This window comes from Watersipora subatra, chromosome 10 (genome assembly GCF_963576615.1).
Source record: "Watersipora subatra chromosome 10, tzWatSuba1.1, whole genome shotgun sequence".
NCBI lineage: Eukaryota > Metazoa > Bryozoa > Gymnolaemata > Cheilostomatida > Watersiporidae > Watersipora > Watersipora subatra.
In genome coordinates this window covers 40,141,184-40,164,216 of record NC_088717.1, presented here as the reverse complement: position 1 = coordinate 40,164,216, position 23,033 = coordinate 40,141,184, and the positions used below count along the sequence as shown (strand labels likewise).

The 23,033-nt window shown below is 34.7% G+C and overlaps 1 protein-coding gene across 1 annotated transcript; it reads right to left on the bottom strand.

The window, feature by feature from the left end:
• Positions 1 to 272: 272 nt before the first annotated feature.
• LOC137406541 (uncharacterized) lies at positions 273 to 22,959 on the bottom strand. The gene is made up of 9 exons (XM_068093138.1): positions 22,860 to 22,959; positions 21,364 to 21,553; positions 19,731 to 19,857; positions 16,930 to 17,084; positions 15,614 to 15,805; positions 10,577 to 10,958; positions 4,534 to 4,755; positions 1,021 to 1,120; positions 273 to 564 (listed from the first exon to the last, which is right to left on the bottom strand). Exons 1-9 carry the CDS (start codon positions 22,936 to 22,938, stop codon positions 509 to 511), a joined length of 1,503 nt encoding a protein of 500 aa, XP_067949239.1. The 5' UTR covers positions 22,939 to 22,959; the 3' UTR covers positions 273 to 508.
• Between the last annotated feature and the right edge of the window lie 74 nt (positions 22,960 to 23,033).

The window sequence follows — 23,033 nt, the reverse complement described above, 5'->3', positions numbered from 1 at the left end:
ATCTACTAGTATAGACTAGTTGTTATTACACATCTACTAGTATAAACTAGTTGTTATTACACATCTACTAGTATAAACTAGTTGTTATTATACATCTACTAGTATAAACTAGTTGTTATTATACATCTACTAGTATAAACTAGTTGTTATTACACATCTACTAGTATAAACTAGTTGTTATTACACATCTACTAGTATAAACTAGTTGTTATTACACATCTACTAGTATAAACTAGTTGTTATTACACATCTACTAGTATAAACAAGTTGTTATTACACATCTACTAGTATAAACAAGTTAAATGAAAATGAGTTGCAATGGCAAAAACAAGCAAAATAGCAACAATAATTATTCTGCATTTAAAGATTTATGTACATACAAGCAATTCAAAAAATACTTGAAGCAGTTTTTTACTAAGCAGAATAAGTTTGCTAAAACAAGACAGTAAGATTCCTCCAATCGGCAAGCGAGAGGTCAAAAAGTGGGTAAATCTAGGAAACTTTATCCTCATACATATTTCCCATCAGATGTCTTCACATCAAGTAACAAGGTCAGTGCAACTGCTACAAATATATATTTCCAACATATGTACTTATACTGTGTACTAAAATAAACATTTTCTAAGATGTTAATGCAATTAGTAATTTGTTTTTCTCTAAGGCTTCTCTGATAACATTCCATGTCAGAACTGTAGCAAACAGCACTAATTATTGCAGCATAATAATTAGCCTATAACAGAATTAGAACAATTGTCTATCATGAATATTCAGCAGTCATAATGAGATCAAAAAAGTTAAAAAAATTCTTTTTGCAAAGTTGAGCTACAATTGGATAATGATGGATTCTAGTTTCGCTTCTTCGTAAATACTCCCTCATCTTTGCACACTAGTCTATGGTGGTACTATATCTCTTAGGAGCGTTTATAGACTAACTACTGTAAATAAGAAACCGATTATAGGTTAAGTACCATTAAGTGGACTATGAGGGTATCTACACTCTATAAAGTACACATGACTTACCAATAGCTGAAAGAGTGGCGCAAAGAACAAATATACCAATATAGCCAATCCGCGGCAAAAGAAAAACTGATATCAGTATAGAAGGTAGCCCGGCGAATGCCTGAAAAAGATGCAAGAAATTAGTTGAAAAAGCACAGAACCAACAGAATATAAACTATCTTTTATATTTTACCTATATTTCATGTCAATCAATAAATTATACTTGTTAGGTTTACAAGTTACGTAATTGACATCTTCACAACCCAAGCTTCTTTCAAACAATGCTCTTGTGGCAAAACGCAGTCTTTTGGATAATGATACAGTTATTTTGCAATGTCAGTGTTTATCTTTTTGCCTTTTTGTTAAACCTTATGTCCAGTTATATCAATTAAAATCTAGCCATATTTATTTGGACATATAACATATATGCAAATATATATATATATATATATATATATATATATATGTATAGATATATATATGTATAGATATATGTGTATATATATATATATATACTAGCTGTGCTACCCAGCGTTGCCCGAGTAATAGAAAACTTTTTGGTAAGAAAATTGATTTGTATTTAATAACATTTGCCATTTTAACTTTCAAACTGCATATTATGAGAAAAGTTTTGATAGATAGCTTTTGATGGGACAGTAACCTTTTTTATACACACACACTTCTATGCAAGGATTGTTATTATGGATTCAAAATATATAGGACTTGTATTGTTTTCTTTTTAATTCGTATTAATTGTATCATTGCAAAATTATCTTCTATTGTAATTGTAGCAAAAGGGACTTAATTCAGCTATCATTTGCAAATTATTTCAGATTTACATATAAACCCTTTTATAGTAGTTTTATTTGTTTTAATTTATTTGACCTATACAAAACATTTTCCTCAAAATATGAAGTTTGAAAGTTACAGTTGTTTGACAAAGTTTGAAAACCTTCACAGTTGTTTTTATTTTTTTTCTTAATTTATTTCAATTACACAAAACACTACAAAAACAACTACACAATTGATACTGGTGCAAATGTAAAAATGAGATATCATACTATCTTTGTTTGACCGAACGGAGAGAGCAAGAATGTTGAAGCACTTCCTATAAATGTCCCCACTAGAAAAATTGGTCTCGACCCCATATATAGTAATTGAACCTAACAAAAAAAATTTCTCAACAGGGGCATCGTAACGTGTGGACGCGTTGCTAAAATAACTAGCCTGTGGTTACGTTATATCAAATATGATAAAGCCTTAGATCGAAATTTTCCAATCGGGGCTTCGTAATGTGTGGGCACAGTGCTAAAATAATAGCCATAGCTGGACAATTAAAACGACGAATACATGAAGACACATACGACCCACTTTGAGATTTATATATACATGTATATACAGTCATACTTCGACTTACGAGTGTCCCAACATTCAATAAACTTGAAATACGAGCCAGCTTTTAAGCAAGTTTTAGCACTAATATAACATAGGAGCAGCTTTTGAGATACGAGCACGCAAGTCAGTGGCTAAGTACGGCGGAGGTGTAACTCTGAAGACTGCTTTTACCAAGCATGAAACTAATAGTAATCAAGTGTTTTATCTAAAGTTATAGTCTGTTTTATTGATTTTAATTTGCCCTGATTTTATCATTGAGCATTCTGCTCAGATCTTACGCTTTTACTTATGTATGTATATATCTGTCTATAAAAAAATTGTTTCCTCAGCTCGGATAACCCGTATGGGTGGTAGTTTCTGCTTCAACTCGAGTCTCCCACCAGAGACCTGGGAGTTTGAGCACTCGCCTCAAGATCTTAGCTGTTTCCAATAGCGCACTTTTCTGCAACTCACCTGAGTTGATTGCTGTTGGTATTTGGGCAAGCCACATTTTATGTGCCGGTGTTATTACGCTCAGTGCCCCAATGACTACTGGGATTACAGTTGTTCTTACATCCCAGCATTTTTCAATCTCTTCTTCAAGAGGGAGATATTTCTCTACCTTTTCTTTTTCTTTGCTGGCAATATTGTAGTCATTGGGTACTGCTATATTTATTATAGTAGCCCTCTTGTTCTCCTTGTCCACCACCACTATATCTGGTTGGTTTGATAGGACATGCTTGTCAGTCCGGATGTAGAAGTCCCACAGGATCTTAGCGCAGTCATTTTCATTCACCTTACCAGGAGCTTCCCACCAGTGTTGTGGTTTATTAAGGCCATACTTGTCACATAGACTTCTATACACAACACCTGTGACATGATTATGCCGCTCAGTGTATGCGTTTCCTGCTAGCTGCTTGCATCCACTGATGATGTGTTGGATGGTCTCAGGTGCATCTTTGCACCGTCTGAATCTAGGATCGTCTCTAGTGTGATAGATTTTTGTTTGGAGTTGCCTTGTTGGGAGCACTTGCTCTTGGGCTGCCATGATTAGCGACTCTGTATTGGCCGTTAGGTTTCCTTTGTTCAGCCACATATATGCCTGGTGAAGATCCCCAACCTTAGATATTTGTCGGTGGCAAGCACCATGAAGAGGTTTTGTGTGCCAGTCAATTTCCTCATCATCAGGGCGAAGGTCCATTGTAAGAGCAGCCAATTGAAATTCAGCTAGCAACTTATCTGAAGTGGCCATAGAGGCTGCATAGGCTTTGATGCTTTGCTCTTCCTCCTTCACTGTCTGCTGTACACTTTTGAGCCCCCTACCGCCATCTTTCCTATCGAGATACAATCTAGTAGTATCAGATTTTGGGTGGAGTGCTCCATGCATGGTCAGCAGTTTATGAGTTGCTATATCTGCTTCCTTGATGGCTTCCTCAGTCCACTTTATTATGCCTGCTGGATATCTTATTACTGGCAGTGCGTAGGTATTTATTGCCGTGACTTGGTTCTTGGCATTGAGCGGGCTCCGTAGGACCTGACGAAGGCATTTCTTGTATTCAGTAATGGCTTTGTGACGTACCTCGGCTATATATATATATATATATATATATATATATATATATATATATATATATATATATATATATATATATATATATATATTTATATATACATATATATACATATATATATAGTATTTATATATGTATAGTATATATATAATATATAGTATATATAGCTAGTATATAGTATATATATCTAGTATATAGTGTATATATATATATATCTAGAATATAGTATATATATCTAGTATATAGATACATATATACTATATATATACTGTATATATACTATATATATACTATATATATACTATATATACTATATATATATACTATATATATAATATATATATATATATTGAATGCTTTTTTTAGTTTTCACTTTGAAAACTTTCAATGTTTATTATTTGCACAGATTGTACAGAGTGTGAGTCTATAATAGTAGTTCTTTTTATAGTTTTATATTTAAGTAATGGAATTGAGCAAAAAAGCTTGAAAAATCTATTTTTGGCTATTCGATGTTGGGTGGAATTACACATAAGTTAAGCGGACAATATTCTTAAAACACTTTTTATTGTAAGTAGGTTTTTTATCTTACCTCTGCAGTAAACATAATTCCCACAAGGGGCGTTGAGTTTTTAAGTCCAAATATCTTTGCAACTCCTGACAACAATAGCGGAAAGATGGAAGCAGAAACCATGAAAGACAAGCATGTCCAAAACATCAGCAGCTCTCTTCCAGCTTCATTAGCAAAAGCTTGTGGAAGAAATAGTGTCGTGTAAAGAAGTGCTTGAAACCCAAAACAGAGTCCCGTGACCAACTGAAAAAATAATCAGTAATACTTAAAGTGAAAGTAAACACATAATTTTAACTTTGTTTTATCTGGTTGGTAATGCATCATACTATGCTAATTGAATGAGAAAACAAAATTTTAGCAGATATTTCTACTAGTTCAGCAAGTTCAAAGTTGAAAATATATTTTGGTGCATTTAAGTCGGACCATCACTGTATCGTAATAAAGATGTTTCTAGTAATGCTTTCTTTATTTATTCGTTAGTAATTCAATGCATTTTATTTTCTTTTAACCACAGTCAGTTAACTATGATGGGTAGATGTCTCTTTGTTAGCTGTAAATCTTACACTAGAAGTCGTAGAATAACCTTGTTTAGAGTTTCTGTCTCTCAGTCGCTAAATTTAGCAAAACTATGGCTGTCTAAGGCAAAGCGTGCCGACTTAACTTTTCGCAGACTACCTGATAATACGGTCGTGTGCGTTAGGCACTTCCATGAGAGCCAGCTTAATTCGGAGCAATTTGGGACAACTACAAGATTAAGAGTGAAAGAGGGAGAGGTTTCATTCCCTAATTGTGTTGTACCATACAGCAAGAGATCATCGTCAAACAGAAAAACCTCAACCGTAAGTAATTTATGAAGAATTTTAAATAAATATTAATAAAAAATATAGTTATTTTATGATATAAATTAATAAATATAATAAGTCAAAATATGTAGTACTGTACATTAGTACAAAGAAATGATTTGATATGACTGGGTGACAATGAGACTCAGGCTGAGTTGCATAGGCTACGTTTGATGTTAACCTGATTTACTTGAATTAACTTGGTTAACTGAGTAAAAGTTAGCAGGGGAATTTAAATTTTCTGTTCAGTTTGAATTGTCAGAAATGCTTTAATTGTTCATAAAATACGAAGTCTGATCCAAAAGTTCCCGGAATGGAGTTGTATACTCGTGCATATTTATACGATGGAAAACCCCATTGCAGCGTTAGCTGGAAAACAACTCTGGAGTGCTGTCACAAAATTTCAGGTTGCTATGACAATGCGTTCTCATGTGAGCCAACGATATGTCAAGGTCTGTCCGGTGCTTCCGTCATTTTTTCAACAAATTTATCGTCATGTCTAATCAATCGGAACAGTGTATTTGCATTAAAATTTGTCCGAAATTAGGGAAAACAAGTACTCAGACAGTTGAAATGTTAACTATTGCTTTTGGAGATGCTGGTCTAAAGAGAAAACAAATTTTTGAGTGGTAAAAACGTTTTTGTGAAGGTAGAGACAGCACTGAAGATGACGCGAGGCCTGGCAGACCAGCGTCTGCAAAAACCTGCTCGTAAATTGACAGTGTGAGGTCACTAGTCATGCCAGATTGACGTTTAATCATTAGAAATATTTAGAGACATTGGACTTAGTTTTGGAGCTGTTCAAAAAGTGTTAACTGACAATTCAAACATTTTAAATGATTTTTTAACAATTTAAACGAGTCGCAGCAAAGTTCATGCCAAGCTTGCTAACTGATGACCAAAACGAGCTCAGGATGCACGCTTGCAACGATTTTAAGGAAGCTTTCAGGATTGATCAAAACTTTATTTTAAAGGTCGTAATATCCTTGTTTTCCCTAATTTCAAACAAAATGTAATGCAAATGTGCTGTTCTGGTTTATTAGACATGACAATAAATTTTTTTTAAAAGCGACAAGCACCTGACAGACCTTGACATATCGTCGGCTCACGTGAGAACGCATTGTCATAGCAGCTTGAAGTTTTGTGACAACACTCCAGAGGTGTTTCCCAGCCAACGCTGCAATAAGTTTTTTTATCCTGTAAATATGCACGAGTATACAACTCCATTCCGGAAACTTTTGGATCAGACCTCGTATATGACTAATATTATCATAAAATTTGGATTGCATTATTGTTATATTTATGCTACGATTATTAATATAGGCTTTACAGATCACTTGAAGCGATTAGCCCCCATGATTATATCTGCAGTATTTGGGTTGTTTTGTAACGCTGTTTCATCAAAAGAAAACCTAATTTTAACAATCTAATTATATAATAGGAAATTGCAGATTTAAATTAAGCCTCAGTTGGTTATTGATTGTGTTGGCATTTATTTTTTTCTCTATAATTTTAGCAATCATCCCATGCAAGTATACAAACCATGTCGCTAATATTCACAGGAGCTTTCCAGGACACAAGTTCATCCAGTGCTCTCATGAACCAATTGATCCGTGAGTGATGAAAAAATATATTATTTATACCCAATGTTGGCATGAAAGCTGTATGTTGAATCTAATAATATATTCAGAAATATCAAAGCACAGGGAGATTGTAATATAATACTTTATATATCACTTAGAATGCCTTTGGTTTGTGATATAAGAATATGTAGTCATTTGTTGCATAATAGTAAACAGAGATTGTACACATGATTAAATATTCTGCAGCTGGTTGACATTTGAATAAACAAAAACTTTGCAGATTTATAATATCTTGAAACATAATAACGAATAATTTGATGTTTACAGAGAAATGGAAAAAAGGTGAAATGGTTAATTCCAGGAAGTGCAGGGCACAAAGTCCTTTGTGATGCATTAGGGCAAGCGAGACTGCTAAACACATTGCGAACCATGGTCAACACACAGGTGCTTTAGAAAACCTCCACAGCCTCATATTAAGTTATGCACCAAAGCGAATAGACTTTGATCCCCCAGGATATTTTACAAGAATTAAACTAGCAGCGATAGATCGCAACGCCCATGTGGGAAGAGAAGTTCTGACTGGTAAGCTGTATCTGCAATAAAATTATACATGGATTATACTAAAGTTCAGCAAGGATACAACTTATACAACTAGTACAACATTAAAGATAAATTTATGCAGAGATTGTAATAACACAATTGATAACTGGCTTTAAATTTTAACTATTTTAAAATTATTGTGTGATTAGTTTTATGTGAGATATTTTTTGACAAAATTAATATAACAGGCTATTCAAATTATAAATATTATGCAGTTCTTTGTATAACACGATTAAGATTTATGTAACGTAAGCTGTTAAATGTGGTGTTTTTATGTCATGGCGCAAGTCAAATGATTGAAATATAATTATTTCTCAAACCATACATTATTCACTTATTCACTGTACAAGTTATGAAAATCAGCTAAGTAACGTTGCTGTCAGATTCAGTTAAAAGATTTATAAAAACCATATTTTGCTCAAATCACAACTGAACTTACATTAATTTTCTTCATCCATAACAAAAAGCTCCACTTCATCTGCGTCATTCTGATATTCATCTTTTGATTCCACATTTTTGAAGCCTACATAACTCCCATTTGAATCAGGCCACATTGTGCGTATGTAGGCAACAACGCATGCAGGAATAACTTTCCGGTTTCTTCTTCCAAGGTACCCGTAGACGAAATCTAAATAGTTTCTATAAGCATGGTGTCTGTAGTTTAAATTAGTCTTGTTAGTAAACAGAAGAGCATTCCCTCTGAAGCCAAGATACCTTGATGCTTGAACCATGAGAGTTGGATGGCAACTTTCCCCAATATCTGATGTATTAGTAAATTAGACTGCAGGATGCAGCTATTTATACTGGGAATATACTGATCATCCTGAAAGTTTGTATTAGCCAAATTTTCAGGTAACAACATACTTTTTCAATCGCTGTCGGCAAATCAGAACAATTGCCACATTTGCAAAATTTATCTGGAGTTGGTAAGACGTCAGTGGAGGTAGTTGTAGGCGAAGCAATCGTAGATGAAGCAGTGGTAGTAATAGTAGTGCTCGTGGTCGTTGCTATACTAATCGTTGTTGAACATGACGATGATGAATCTGACTGTCTTTTTCGCTTGCGCTCATCGAATAGTTCACCACTGATATATTTATATCTTTCCCATCTTCAACTTCGTCGTCAATTGGGTAGCTTCCATAAGAAGTGGTTGTTTTAGCTGTGAGTCTTTTAGCCATTGTATTGTGAACGTAATAGAACAACGACAGAAATAAATTTAAGTTGAAATATTTTAGCAATACGTGTATTAGCAACTACAATCAAAGATGTGTTCTAAATGTGCACTTGTTTCCGGATTGTCACAATTGCGAGAGACGTACGATGTCCCTCACATTAGATCACGATTCGAGTCAAACGCTACATGTCTCGTGATTGGATGAGTGCTTAAGAATCAGTGTTCCCAGTGGTGAGTCCGCTTCACACTCATTTTTGCAATGGCGTTATCTATCCGATTTTTGCAAAATATGCAATTAAAAAAAGACTCTGTACTCAGTTATATGTGAATGCACGGGCATATTTTGTTTTTAAAATATTATTCTAAGTATTTATCTGTTGTAAGAAATAATTTATATTTTGCTAAACGCAGTAAATTACACAAAACCAATAGGGTAAAAGCTGGCCTTCATCAGTGAATTGTGTTTACTTTCCCTTTAAGCGTTAGTTTACTTGTTGCTATGGTCACCGTGGAGCACCTTACTTAAATGGTATTAAACATTCTGGTTATCAGCTGATATGGATTATTTCTCAACAGACTGGGCAAGAAGAGTTGTCTCCTGCAGTAGAGTAGTATTAACTGAACATACCGTAAAACTTCTATTTGAGCGCCATAGCACATACCGTAAAACTTCTATTTGAGCGCCATAGCACATACCGTAAAACTTCTATTTGAGCGCCATAGCGTTGTAATTTTCAACCATTTTCTCATATAGGCATTCAATTAGAGGTGACATTTAAATAGTGGATTATGCTTTACTTTTCAACTGGCTGATCAGAAATTTGGCCAAATAAATTTAGCTCTTTTACGGGCGAAGCAAAACTAATGCCGCCTACATTTTGCACTGTCCCCAGAGCGACATTAATGCCATCAGCCTTGGTGCTTTTGCTAAACCGTTTTTATATATGTTGAGGTATCAGACTGAACAAAAATGAACACTTTAAGTAAAACATATCTGACGGACACAGCTATTAATTATTTATATGATGTTACTTTCAATGTTTGAAGGAACCAACTATAAACCTGTGGAGTTAAAGATTTGACTGCTATTACGTCATACTGTGTTCATGTAATTATTTGGATGGTGTCGGTTTCAATGTTTTAAAGAAAAGAATGTAAAGCTTTGGAGTTAAAAACAAAATTCAATGTGCCATAACAATGGCTGCTATTACGTCATACAGTGTTGATGAAGAGCATTCTCATCATTCATCAAAACGCTTTAAAATCTTCAGGCAAGATTGTAAACTATACATTATGGATGAATCTGAAGGCAACGCCTAAGTTTTAGACCTTAGTGTTTTCAAAGGAGAGTGTACTTTTGATGATTGTGACCATCGATCTTTTCAGGTACACTGTCACTAAAATCAGGGCAACCACTACTGCAACAATGAAATAATTGTTATTAATGTAACCGAGTCAGTATCAGCACCATTTTGTAGACAATTTCCTACTGATCCCATTCTACTTACGACTAGCTAAATGCCCGACGTTGCACGGGTATATGCTGCACATTTGTTCAAGATTTAAAACAGCTTATAAACCATGGCAGGTACTTGAAGGAATAATTGTACACAAGTATGTGCACAAGTATTCCTTCCTTCAGGTGGCGTTCAATTAAAGGGTGGTGCTATATTTTTCAATTGTTCTTCTATAGCGGCGGTCAATTAGAGGTTTTTTGTATACAAGAAGTAATCGACGGAGCTACTATCGCTCTTTGAAAAAGTACAGGCCTGTATAACAATCACAACATTGGTACACCCACCGCTTGTGGCAGCAAAAAAGGTTAAAGATGGTAATATCATGGTTTTGCAATCGCTATCACTCACCCTATTGGACAGTTTGTCTGATATAAATCCCATTGTAACTTTTGTAGGGCCGGTGAGAAATAAGGCTACCGATCCCACGAGAGTGAGAAATCTGTCATCATTTACTACTTTGTTTAATCCATATCCTTTGTAGAGGCCTGTGACGAGGTTCATAGTCGTGCTGTTGATTAGCATCAGGAGCCAATGTATGATAAAAGGTCTCTGCGTGAGCGACTGTCGTATCGTCAAATCCCAAAACTTTGTACGATGAGTAGTAGCTGTATCGTTTTCTTTAAAAGCCTTTTTGGTTGACTCTTCAAGTCCAAAGGCTTGATTAATTGCATGTCTTGCTGTTGACAAATGTTGTTTGGGTTCCTCATCATCGTTTGAATCACTCTCTATACTAAAAATATAAAATTTAAGTTTATATTGTCTTTCTTATCAAACAGTATTATGGTAAAGCTTTGGTAAACTGACTATATAGCGATATGAAATATCAAAATACCACTGTTTGACAGACTAACGAAGTATTTCAAATACAAAGTTTCTAATGGCATATTGAAAAATAAGTTATATAGTGACTAATGAATTTGCAACAATATTTTCTCATAACTAAATTTTAAGTTCTACATGACCAATTGCTGAGATTTGCAGTTTTTAATTATTATTCATAATTTTATCAAGCAATTCAAGTCATTGCATCACTAGAGCTAGTCAGTACTTGTCGATGGTGCTGGTTTTTTTCATGGTAGGGGTATTAGTCTAGTTGGTAGAGGGGGTCTGCGTGCACCCCCCGGAAATCAATTTCTAATTGATGTCTTCCTATGGGGAAAAATGTGTAGAAAACAGTTTGCTATGTTAAAAATTTGAAATATTGTCCCACGTGCCTATTTTATGCAAATTAAGCCGCCATTACATGAAAATACTAAAATCGCTATAACTCCGCCAATGCAACAGATAACTGCAAAAATAAGGTGTCTAGACCCAGGTTTTGAGGGTCTAGCATCAATATAAGACCAGTCTCATAGTGACCACATGTGTTCCTGACATGTAAGATATGCAAATTAGTGCCGCCATTACTGAAAAACCTATTTTTACCATATCTTTGCAAATGTTATAGCAATCGTGAAGAACGTGTTGTCTGTACCCTTGTTTTATGAGTTGATGTTTATTATTAGACTATATTTGAATGTGCCTTTTGCTTATTTGTTTTATTATAATGAGATATAGTCAGGTAATGAGAGATTCTGAGGGTACTTACCAATTAGTGTTTATTAAGCAGTGAAATATTTTTTATCATTTCATCATAGGTGGCAACACTTTACTGAATAGGAGAGGATGTGATTCATTGAATCCGTGTCATTTATATTGGATGAAGCAGTGTGTTTTTCAGCAATTTATGAATCATTCTAGGTTTATCTTTTCTAAGTTTATCATAATTTAGTCTGCTCATAGTCAGATAGATAAAAGGTGTTTATATAATCTCTCAAGCTCTATTTGATAAGACAATTAATGCAATTACTTGCATGACTTAGTGTCATTGGTAGTAATATTTTAAAACACTTCATCATGTTGGTTATAGGCCTATACTTCTCATTTCAGAGTAATAGTTTTGGTATAAGTTCGCCATCATGCCAAAGCGAAGGAATGCTGAATCTGCCAGCACTGAACGCACCAGCCTGAGCAAAAAGCCTGCTTCACCTGCACCTGTATGCATGCTTCATGTGTTATCCATCTCTGATCATGGGCCTTTTACCCCACTCAGTAGAATCAAAGGAACTACATTTGATAAACTAAAGCACCTTCAAGAAATCCGGGACCTGCGGCTCTGTCAGCCACATGCATCTCCCTATCGTATGCAGTCTGTATGCGACCAGATTCCTGAGACTGTCCCCAAGGACCTTGAAAATAATGGGTATCACCGTCAGTGTTATCAGCGGTTCTCTGGCAATCTGCATCTTATAGAAAATAAGACAACTGAGGAACCACAGGCATCCACCTCGCTATTGCATTCACCTCGTAGACATTCAACTGGACCTGTCTTTTCAGAGGAGTGCATTTTTTGTGAGAAAGTAGAGATCAAAGGTGCTGATCGAAAAACTGTACGACCTGTCCATTTCTCATCTTGGAGAAACAAGGAAAATGCATGGGAACAAATTGAATCGAGAGCTGAAAAAATGGGCATGTTTCGGCTTCATAGACGTGTGAAAAATGTAGACCTCTTTGCTGTAGAAGCAAAACATCACCCATCATGTTTGAGATCATTTCACACCGCATTTGCTAACTTTGAACGCGGGGTTAACAGAGCAAATGACCCAAAGCGTACTGAACACGCAAAGATTTCGGCCGCTTATGAGAAGGCACTGAATTTTGTACGGGAGCACATTCGAACTCATGTCATCCAACGGAATGAAGTCCTGCGTCAAACATCATTGCGCTTGCTCTATATTGAAGAACTGAAACGCAATGGGCAGGAGAATGAAAACTACCGCTCAGAGAAACTCCTGAAACATCTACAAAATGAATATATATTATATACATACTAGGCAATCTTCAAGAATATCAAAAATTGAAAATAATGGAAAAATGAAAATTAGGTCAAATACACACTTACATGTAGGGTGTTATGTTTGTGATACAATGACAGCCAATCGGGTGAGAAGAACAGATTGAAGAGCATGATTCGTCAAAAATAGCTTGAGCAGTAAGTTGCATAATCAAGGGTAGCAGTCAGTGAATATGCCTTGAGAAAATTATCCTTTTAGACAGATATAAAGAAGTGGTTTGATTAGACAACATCTTTTGTTTTTATTCAGTTATAAAAAAACATTTTCTATCTCAAAAACCACTAATCTTTTCAGACGAATGTAAAAATGATAATCTTCTTGTGAGTTTGATATACATGTAGTTCGTATGGTGAGAGAGAAACTAAACTACTCTATGGTTGAATGTTTAGGGATTTACCTTAAATCAGCTAAAAGATCAAAGCTACATCTAACCTTCTTTGACTGCGTAAACATTTTTTATACAATCATATGGAGGAGTACAAACTCTAATGTTGAAATAACAACTCCTAAAAAGGAACAACAACTCCCACGCAAGAATAACAAATCTAACAAGAAGTGACAAGTTTTAGTTTGGAAGGAATAACAACTCCTAAGAAAGAATAACAACTTCTATAAATAAATAGCAACTTATATGCAAGAGTGAAAACTCAAATGAAAGAATAAGCTTCTATGAAGGCAAAGCGACTCTATAAAAAGTAGCAACTCTTAATATAGAAGTTATAAAAGCCTGGAATAATAGTCAATACATCTGGCCTGCTCTAGAAACTAGATTGAGTCATTTTTCACAGCTACAGTATACTCCTCACAAACGCTCAATATTGAATCTTAATATTGGAGTAATACATTTATTAATAAAAAGCTGCAAACCAAATTCATGTACATAAAATTTATGCCCATCAACAGTAGTACTTAAACTTTTTACAACACAGGAAAATAAACATTTTTAAAGCATCTGATATTGAGGCAGCTTGAAACTGTATTAAAACTGACAGCACAAACAATTTGTGCAAATTTGAATCTTAGTTGGTATAGTTTGCAAAACACTAGGTGAGAGATGACCTAACTGATGATGCCAAAAAATCCTAGAGTTCTAATGACAAAACGCTCTATTGTGCATAAAATTATTTACCTAGAGAGTGGTGGATAATTGTTAAAGGTTCACTTGCAACAAAATTTGCATTACAGGTATTTGGTATCAAAAGGCTCACCATGTCTTACTCTGCTGTGTTGTAGGTGCAAAATATGTCGAAATGTGATTACAAGCTCTTAAAAGCTCAAAAACGAACAGTTAACCGCAGCCATCACAAAAATGCCAAAGTTTGAAATCTCTTTATTTGGCTGAGGTAGTCCAACATTTTGGTTATTGTTTTGACACATGATGTTATCATGTGAAATTAAAGGTCGATAAAAGGCTCAATATAAAACGTCTCGTAGCAATAGTTTATGACAAACACTTCGGGTTCTACCGGAAAGCCTGTATCAAACATAAATGCTCGCTACTTTACAGTATCGTTTCAGCCTGGTCTATAATCATCTAGTCATAATCTGACCATGTGACCCACAGTTTCTGCCAAGTTGTGCGAACAAATTCTGCAGCATTTTTCGACGATCGCAGGTGACCAACAGGTTCATCATGTTTATCAGAGGATGATATGCACTCCTTCGAGCTAAGGTTAAAACATTAAACGAGTTTTTACAGTAGGTTTTGAGATTTCAGTGCTCAACGTGACAACGTTACAATGATGACGAAATAGACACGTAAGGACAATAGACATGATTTTATAAAACACGTGGAGTATATTTGTGAAAATATTTTGACGAATGAGGTTGCATGAAAGTATAAACAGAAGCCATGGTGTTCAGCTACACCCATTCGATCTGTTTTGGAAATGGATTCCAAGCTAAGGCGTTTTCGTGATGGCTGCGATTAACTGTTCGTTTTTTAGCTTTTAAGAGCTTGTAATCACATTTCCACATATTTTGCAACTACATCGCATCAGAGTAAGACATGGTAACTTTTTTGATACCAAATAACTGTATGTGAATTTTGTTGCAAGTCAACCTTTAAGAATGTAAATTGTAAATAGTTCTTAGAGCGATTAACAGCATGATAATTTAGCAGCGGCTAGATATATCCGACAAATAACCTCAGGTCCATCTGCTTGTAAATTTCCTACTTTCACGCATAATCTAATAATTAGATTATATTAAATTAGATCTGTTTAAAGGTTACAAACAACTACAGTCATCTAACCTTCAGCACTTTTCTAGCAATCTAATAGTGTTCGTGACATTTTGTAATTAGTATTTTTTTTGTAGCTAATCATTATTATTATTATTATCATTAGCTACAAAAAACTATAGTAATTACAAAATGTCAGAATACTATTAGATTGCTAGAAAAGCGCTGAAGGTTAGATGTCTGTAGTTGTTTGTAGCATAACCAGTAAAGAGTAGATCACAAACGTCCCTATTCTAGCAGCATACGTACCTATTCTGTTCCGAGCTGAGGAGACTCTCTTTTTCATGACTTTTCTTTATATCTTGTTTTTCTTCTTCTTTTCTGCTTGGCTCAGGAGAAAATAACAAAGAAATGCCAGTTAGCTGCATAACAATAGTCACACCAGCCATGACCATCAGTAAAGATGGAATCTTTTCCAAAATCTTCTCATCTTCAAAGTACCTGCCAATCAGACAACATTAGTTGTTTCCTGTCAATCAGACTACTTTAGTTGTTTGCTGTAAACTAAAGTACTTTAGTTGTTTGCTGTCAATCAGACTACTTTAGTTGTTTGCTGTCAATCAGACTACTTTAGTTGTTTCCTGTCAATCAGACTACTTTAGTTGTTTGCTGTCAATCAGACTACTTTAGTTGTTTGCTGTCAATCAGACTACTTTAGTTGTTTCCTGTCAATCAGACTACTTTAGTTGTTTGCTGTCAATCAGACTACTTTAGTAGTTTGCTGTCAATCAGACTACTTTAGTTGTTTGCTGTCAATCAGACTACTTTAGTTGTTTCCTGTCAATCAGACTACTTTAGTTGTTTGCTGTCAATCAGACTACTTTAGTTGTTTGCTGTCAATCAAACTACTTTAGTTGTTTGCTGTCAATCAGACAACTTTAGTTGTTTGCTGTCAATCAGACTACTTTAGTTGTTTGCTGTCAATTAGACTATTTCAGTTATTTACTGTCAATCAGACTACTTTAGTTGTTTGCTGTAAATCAGACTACTGTAGTTGCTTACTGTCAATCAAACTACTGTAGTTGTTTCTAGTCCATGAGATCTCCCACATTTATTAGTTGAAAAGCAAATGATTAGAGATTGTTCGAGTGTCGGTTTATAGGAAAAACAAATTTTCTTAACAGGTAATAGTTAGAAAATAGGTTGCAGAATAAAAATTTCTTTTTCCTTCTTAAGGTTTAAAAAGTCCAAAGGTAAATAAACTAACAAAAAACTTTCAACTATGGTTTTATAAAAGATTAATGTCATAAATTAGCAAGATCAAAAAAATACATTTTTATTTGATTGCTAAAGAGTTTAAGCTAAATAATTAATAAGCCGCTAAAACATAATGCATGTCAAGAAACACAAAAAGCTAAGCCTGAACATAATTTTAAAATGTTGTAGTCACTCATGTTGCTTTAAAACATCGAAACCAATTTTTACATAAGTTTTAGAAACTGCTATGAGAAACAAGTTGTAATTTGCTCCTTTCAATTAAAAAAAATATTTCCTTTTGTTTTTTTGAGCTTTTTAAAAAAAGGCTATTTTTTCTATTCCATGTACCTAAGGTTTTGTGTACTTACTTGTCTGGGTCTGTAACATTCATGATGGAAACTTGTTCTGCTTTTATATTTGTAGGGTTTGCATAAGCAACTTCTATTTGGTTAAACACTAGTCCACCAGAAGTCGATCCAAAAAGGACAATGGCCACCGTAGTTGTCTGATAATTTGGAAACCACTGCAAAACACAGCTCAAAGCAAAAATATTTTCTGAAACAGAAATATTGAATTAAATGATTAGATGAAATTATTAAATCAGTGATCTCCGATAGCGTAGCAAAACCTCCAAAACTCTTCATCTGTAAAACTTGCTTTGTCAAAAAGGGCATGTGATATTGCTTGAAGTCTCAACAGTTGCTGTGATTTTGGCAAATAGAGTCTAGAATTTGGTAAAAAAATATAAAAGAGGCCAGCATTTATTATATATGCTTGACATTGTCATTATTTTGTTTCAAAAACTTGAATATACTAAACAATTGGCTGCAAGTTTTGAGGTTTCTCAACTGCTCACCATGAGATTCTTTGCAGATGTAGTCTAAATATGCTCTTTTAAAGGCTCCAAACTTTGTATTAATCGAGATTTAAAGATGAAAAGTCGTATTGAACCCCAAACAATACAGTTTTCTGTGTTTATTTATAGTAGTATTTTAAACTTTCCGTTTTCAATCTCAAAAGAGGAATGACTTAAATGTAAGTAGTTTGGCTACTCGCCAGTCCTTTTGAAGCGTTTGAGACTTAAGAGGCAAAACATACAAGCTCGTGATCTTGTGTTAGGTAAAGCTCATACTTTATCATAGATTTATTGTTTTAGTTAAGAGCAGATAAATCTTAGAGAAATCTTATTTTTACTTTCCTTGGTGTTGTACAAGAACAACATAATTTTGCAAAAGTTCAGTTATTCTAAAAGTGTACTATAAATGACAATACTGGCCAAATTAAAGATGTTCAATATGTTACCAAAATCTTAAATAGATTTTATTGTTATTATTTCCTTTTATTTCTACAATTAATTTCTTCTTCTTAATTTCTTTTTATTTCCGCAATTAAATTGTCTACAGTGTCTCCTACTAACAGAATACATTATTCCAGATGTAAAGACTATCATGAGTATAACCTGAAATGTTGGATATGTTTTAAGCTACAGATTACTCTGCCTTGCTATTGCTGTCTGACATACTATTTGTATATGTTTTTAAGATATCATCGTACTCTATATTGTACAAGTGTTATGGTTTAACAGGCATGGTAAGATTGCTAACTAAGGCGTAACTTAAAAGTGAAAAACTTTCCACCTTTTATACAACCACAAACTGCCTTAATATACGTAAAAGATACAACATTCTCTTTTATACAACCACAAACTGCCTTAATATACGTAAAAGATACAACATTCTCTTTACTGTTCAAGCAGCTTTTATAAGCTGTAACTTAGAAAGCTTTTCTACACAACTGTCTGTCTGCTGTCTTATGAATCTTTAATTTTGTAATCTTGAAAGAATTATATGAAAATATTGCTTTCTACGGGCCTAGAACTCATGACCTTCATTGTAGTAGACTGACACTTGACCGCTTACACCGTTCTGCTGCATTCAAAAGTTTAATAATAAACTTTAGTATGTTAATTGCAAGGTTTCGTCAGGTTAACCAATGTGTATGTGACGGAAGAGGTATAAAGAGTGGACTTACTGAGGCTTATTTACTATGCTAAAGTTGGCCCACTTCTAGCAATGGCAGGCTCAATTGACAACCTTAGACGTTTTGTTTTTACAAATGTGCTACGATCTATATGACTCATAACTGTTATCAAGTCATCACATGTTGTAATCCGGGCAAACTATATTTTACATAGTTGTGTGACCAATACTGCTAAAGTTATTATCCTGTCATTATCCTGTCTAGCCGTTATTATCTTGTGTTCAGTTGTTGTTTAGTCAGTTAAACATACACATACACATCCTGAACTCTCATCTGTCTCATATATTACAATGACTAATACATGCTGCAAGCAACTTAGCAGAAATTGTGACATTATACAAGGACTGTTAACTAGCAATGGAGTTGTTTTTAAGTTACTATGTATTGTTTAAGAGTTGTTTTCTCTTGGTATGTATTTTCTAACAGTCGTGCTTTCGTAGCTGGGTTTCACCTCACAGCCGTTCTAGCTGCATACATTAGTTCGGTTTTGCGTCAGCCATGTTTAAGCCGACAGTTTAACGTGTGCTTTGAATTAATGTGAATAAATACACTTCATATCGCCACTATCACAGTATCTCAACTCAAACAACAATCTTGCAGAAATCTAAGTTTCCATCGTTACATGCTTTAAGATGTTTTAACACCTTCATGGATTTTTGTAATAAAACAATTTGCGTTGAAAATGAAGACAATTTCAAGCATTTCCATTGTCATCAAATGGCATAGTTCAAACGATGTCTGATGGCTGTAAGCTAACCAAAAAATGCAATAAGACTTCATTGTGATATAACTGTGATATAACTGTGATATAACTGTGATATAACTGTGATATAACTGTGATATAACTGTGATATAACTGTGATATAACTGTGATATAACTGTGATATAACTAAGAGTGTACAACTATACTACTTATCTATTCTTCAGTACACAGGAGATAAAAGTGCCAAAGATTCCAGCTTCACCCTATAGCTATTGACAAAGGTATCTACAGTGATACAGCCAACCAAAACATCTAAGCACAAGAATATAATAAATAATAGTAATGATAGTATGTAATAAGGAAATTTATTAACTAATTGCGTTGATTTATTGAGTCAGGCTATAAACCGATATCAGGAAAGGTTACCTTCATAACAAGTGTGGTTGGAGGTGTGTAGATGAACCCGTATCCTATCCCATACATAAAACCAAATGTAGTACAAAACAGGAAGTAGTTAACCTTGATAGTGAAGGCTGAGATAAACAGGCTCAAGCTGAAAGAAATCATAAAAAGACATATAAATTGAGGTTGCACAGAGTTGTCTAGGAAACACTACAATACAAAAAGTACAATAAACAACACGCTACCGGCCAGTTAGAGTAGTCATTTTTAATGTAGACGAGAGCGGTGATTCAAGTATTATAGAGTTTAAAAATGGTTTTATAAAGCAGGCAACTTTAATAAAGAGTTGTTCCTAAAATTACATATAATCTTTTCGCACACTCGCGTACAAGCAGTGAGGCAGTTCAATGATAAATCTAAAGTCTTATTGGTATGGTTACGGAGCCAACCATCCAGATAATGCATTATTTCCATGTTTTCCGGTTAAGCAACACTTTTGACGGCATTCATTTAAGGCAGCCTAATATTAGCTATAAAAAGATTTTATTCCCAAATACAATTATAGATCCGTTACTCTTCCATATAACTCTTTGGGTACTCATTAGAAAGGAGTTTAATCCTAATGCTGTTCTGTCTATAAATACCAGCAAGATTACATTCCTAATATAATAGCTCTCAACTCAGCAAGGATTACTATTAGCTGAAAATTTGGTTTAAAACTTATAAATATTAAAAAAAACACCTACAAATTATTTTGCCCTGAACTTCTCTAAAAGTATGAAAACAGCCATTTTTTTCACCATGTTCTCACTATTTATGTGAATATGTAATGCATATTATAATACAAGACAGTCATGAACATTTCAACAGCTCATCATGCAAAAGGCAAACGTAAAGAAGCAAATCTATAAATGGTTTCAGAGAAATACAAGTATAGAGATTTATTACTTTATAGTAGACAGTTCTCTCATATTTGATAAGATAACCTGCAGGTGGGTGTTTAAAAGGCTGATTCAAAGGAGCCTCTGAAAGGTACATGTATGAATTTTAGGCTTGTGAAGAAATCAGAAAATGAATAGCTTTTACGCTCACTAACACACACACACGTAGGCACACACATGGGCACACATACATGGACACACACACATGGGCACACATACATGGACACACACGCATGGGCACACATACATGGACACACACACGCACGCACACACACACCCAAACACACGCGCACACTTGCGCGCACACACACGGGCACACACACGCAAAGACACACACACGCAAACACACACAGGCACACATGCCCTAAACAAACACCTACTACACATGCATGCCCAAACAAGTGCATGCATGCACTCATACCCACACTCACGCACATACTCACGCACACACACGCACAATAACGGTGTTAGATTTATCAATATTAAAATGTTGGCGTAATTTATCTTACAGCAGATTACCAAGAAAGTCATCATTCCAGCAAACAGTTTTAGAGTAACATAGCTACAGTTTTCTTGTGTACAGCTAAAATAACAGTAAGACAAGAAACTGTTGCCCTCTGTTGTAAAGTTGCCCTCTCACACTCTTAATCATCTATAGAGCTAATTTTCTTTTAGAAATAGAAAGCGATGATTGATGAGGTTAAAAGAAAAAGTACCTGCAAATAGCTGAGCCGATCGCTGTCACAGCCCTTGTGCCAATTTTATTCTCAAGAACTCCAGATATGTACATGGTGATACCAAAGCCAGCTGAAATCAAGCCGGTAATCCATAAGACACAGCTGTAGTCCAAATCATTAGGGCTTGAGTATAGTCTTATGTAGGAGATCACATATGGGCTGAAATTTGCTACAAACATGCGCAAGAGAATTATCTTATGATGTACGCTCTTTTGGAAATTGTCATTGAAAATAATTACAAGAATTTGTATAACTTTTTATTGGCTTTGGTAATCGTCAACAAATTGATGTTTCTCATTACATGCCAAAAGAAAGAAAAAAAATACAGAACTTGTTGAGTGAGTTGAACAAACGTTTTTTAAAAGTTGGTAATCTATTAGTGTTGCTGAGAAGTCAAGATAGTGAATCGTAAGTATAGTAGTAGCGGAAAGTTCATAAACTGAAACAGATGATGGCGGATGTAGTATGTCGGTGTCACGGAATAAAGAATGATGTTGGTCATATGTTGTGTGGACTGATAAATATAAACATACTGCGCATAGTTTATGCAGGATTTTGAAACCTGTAACACAAATGTGGAATGAGTAAGTTTGGTACGATAATATATGTTCAAAGATGGAATGAGTAGAAGTGAGGTAAGCTGGATTGCCACTATAAGGATATATTATAAAACACTAATATCCTAGCAGCTTAGTGCGCCATTACAGATTGTCGGGTGTGCTGACAAAGCACAGGATATAAGTATGTGCCTAAAAATTCAAAAACATGCATCCCGAATGATGGGCGCAGGTAGTAGCAAGCTGGACGGGGAAGCCGAAGAACCTGTTGTCATAGGTTCAAACCCTGTATGATAGAATCTTTTCCCAGTTTCAAACAATGATCTACGTGAATAGTGAACTGTCGACTGTGAACTCTGTGGCTCTGAACCAACAAAGTGACAGAGACGAATCTTATTATAGCCAAAACGGGTTTAGATGTAAGTAGTATTTATGTCATCGACAAATACAGCATAGTTTGAGTTGAAAATCTACTCTGAACTGTTCAGTCATGTCTTTTGTGTACACTTCACTTCATTCATAAAAATGATCAGATATTGTGTTTAGGTTTGATGTCAGTTCCAGTCATATGCCTGACTTGAATTAATACACTGCATAGTACAAAAACCATTTATTTGTTTGTCATATTAGACAAATGTGTTTATTTTAGGAAAGAAATGGTACATTGAGTTTACCTTTTGAGGGATTGCACATTATTTTTCCTAAGGAAGAGTGATATTTACAATATCAAACTTACCCTTTTATAATAACTAATGGTGCATTTCCTTTTACGTGTTAAACATCATGCTTGACTACCATTACCACTACCACTACTGCCACTACTACTACTACTCCTACTGCTACTACTACTGCTACTACTACTTTACCTACTGTATCCCTACTGCGTACCTAGGGGTGTTAGTATGTTTTACCACTTACCCCATGAAAAAAAGATGCCCAGTGTAGAAAGCAAAATGTACCCTCCTAAAACAGAAAGGATTCCTTTGACCAGCCTCATCCTTGTAGCCAACTAACCGTCACCAGATCTGATTCACTTGTTCGGCTGATGCGTGTATTGAGATTAGCGCTAGTTCTTGTCGGTGCATTGGAGCA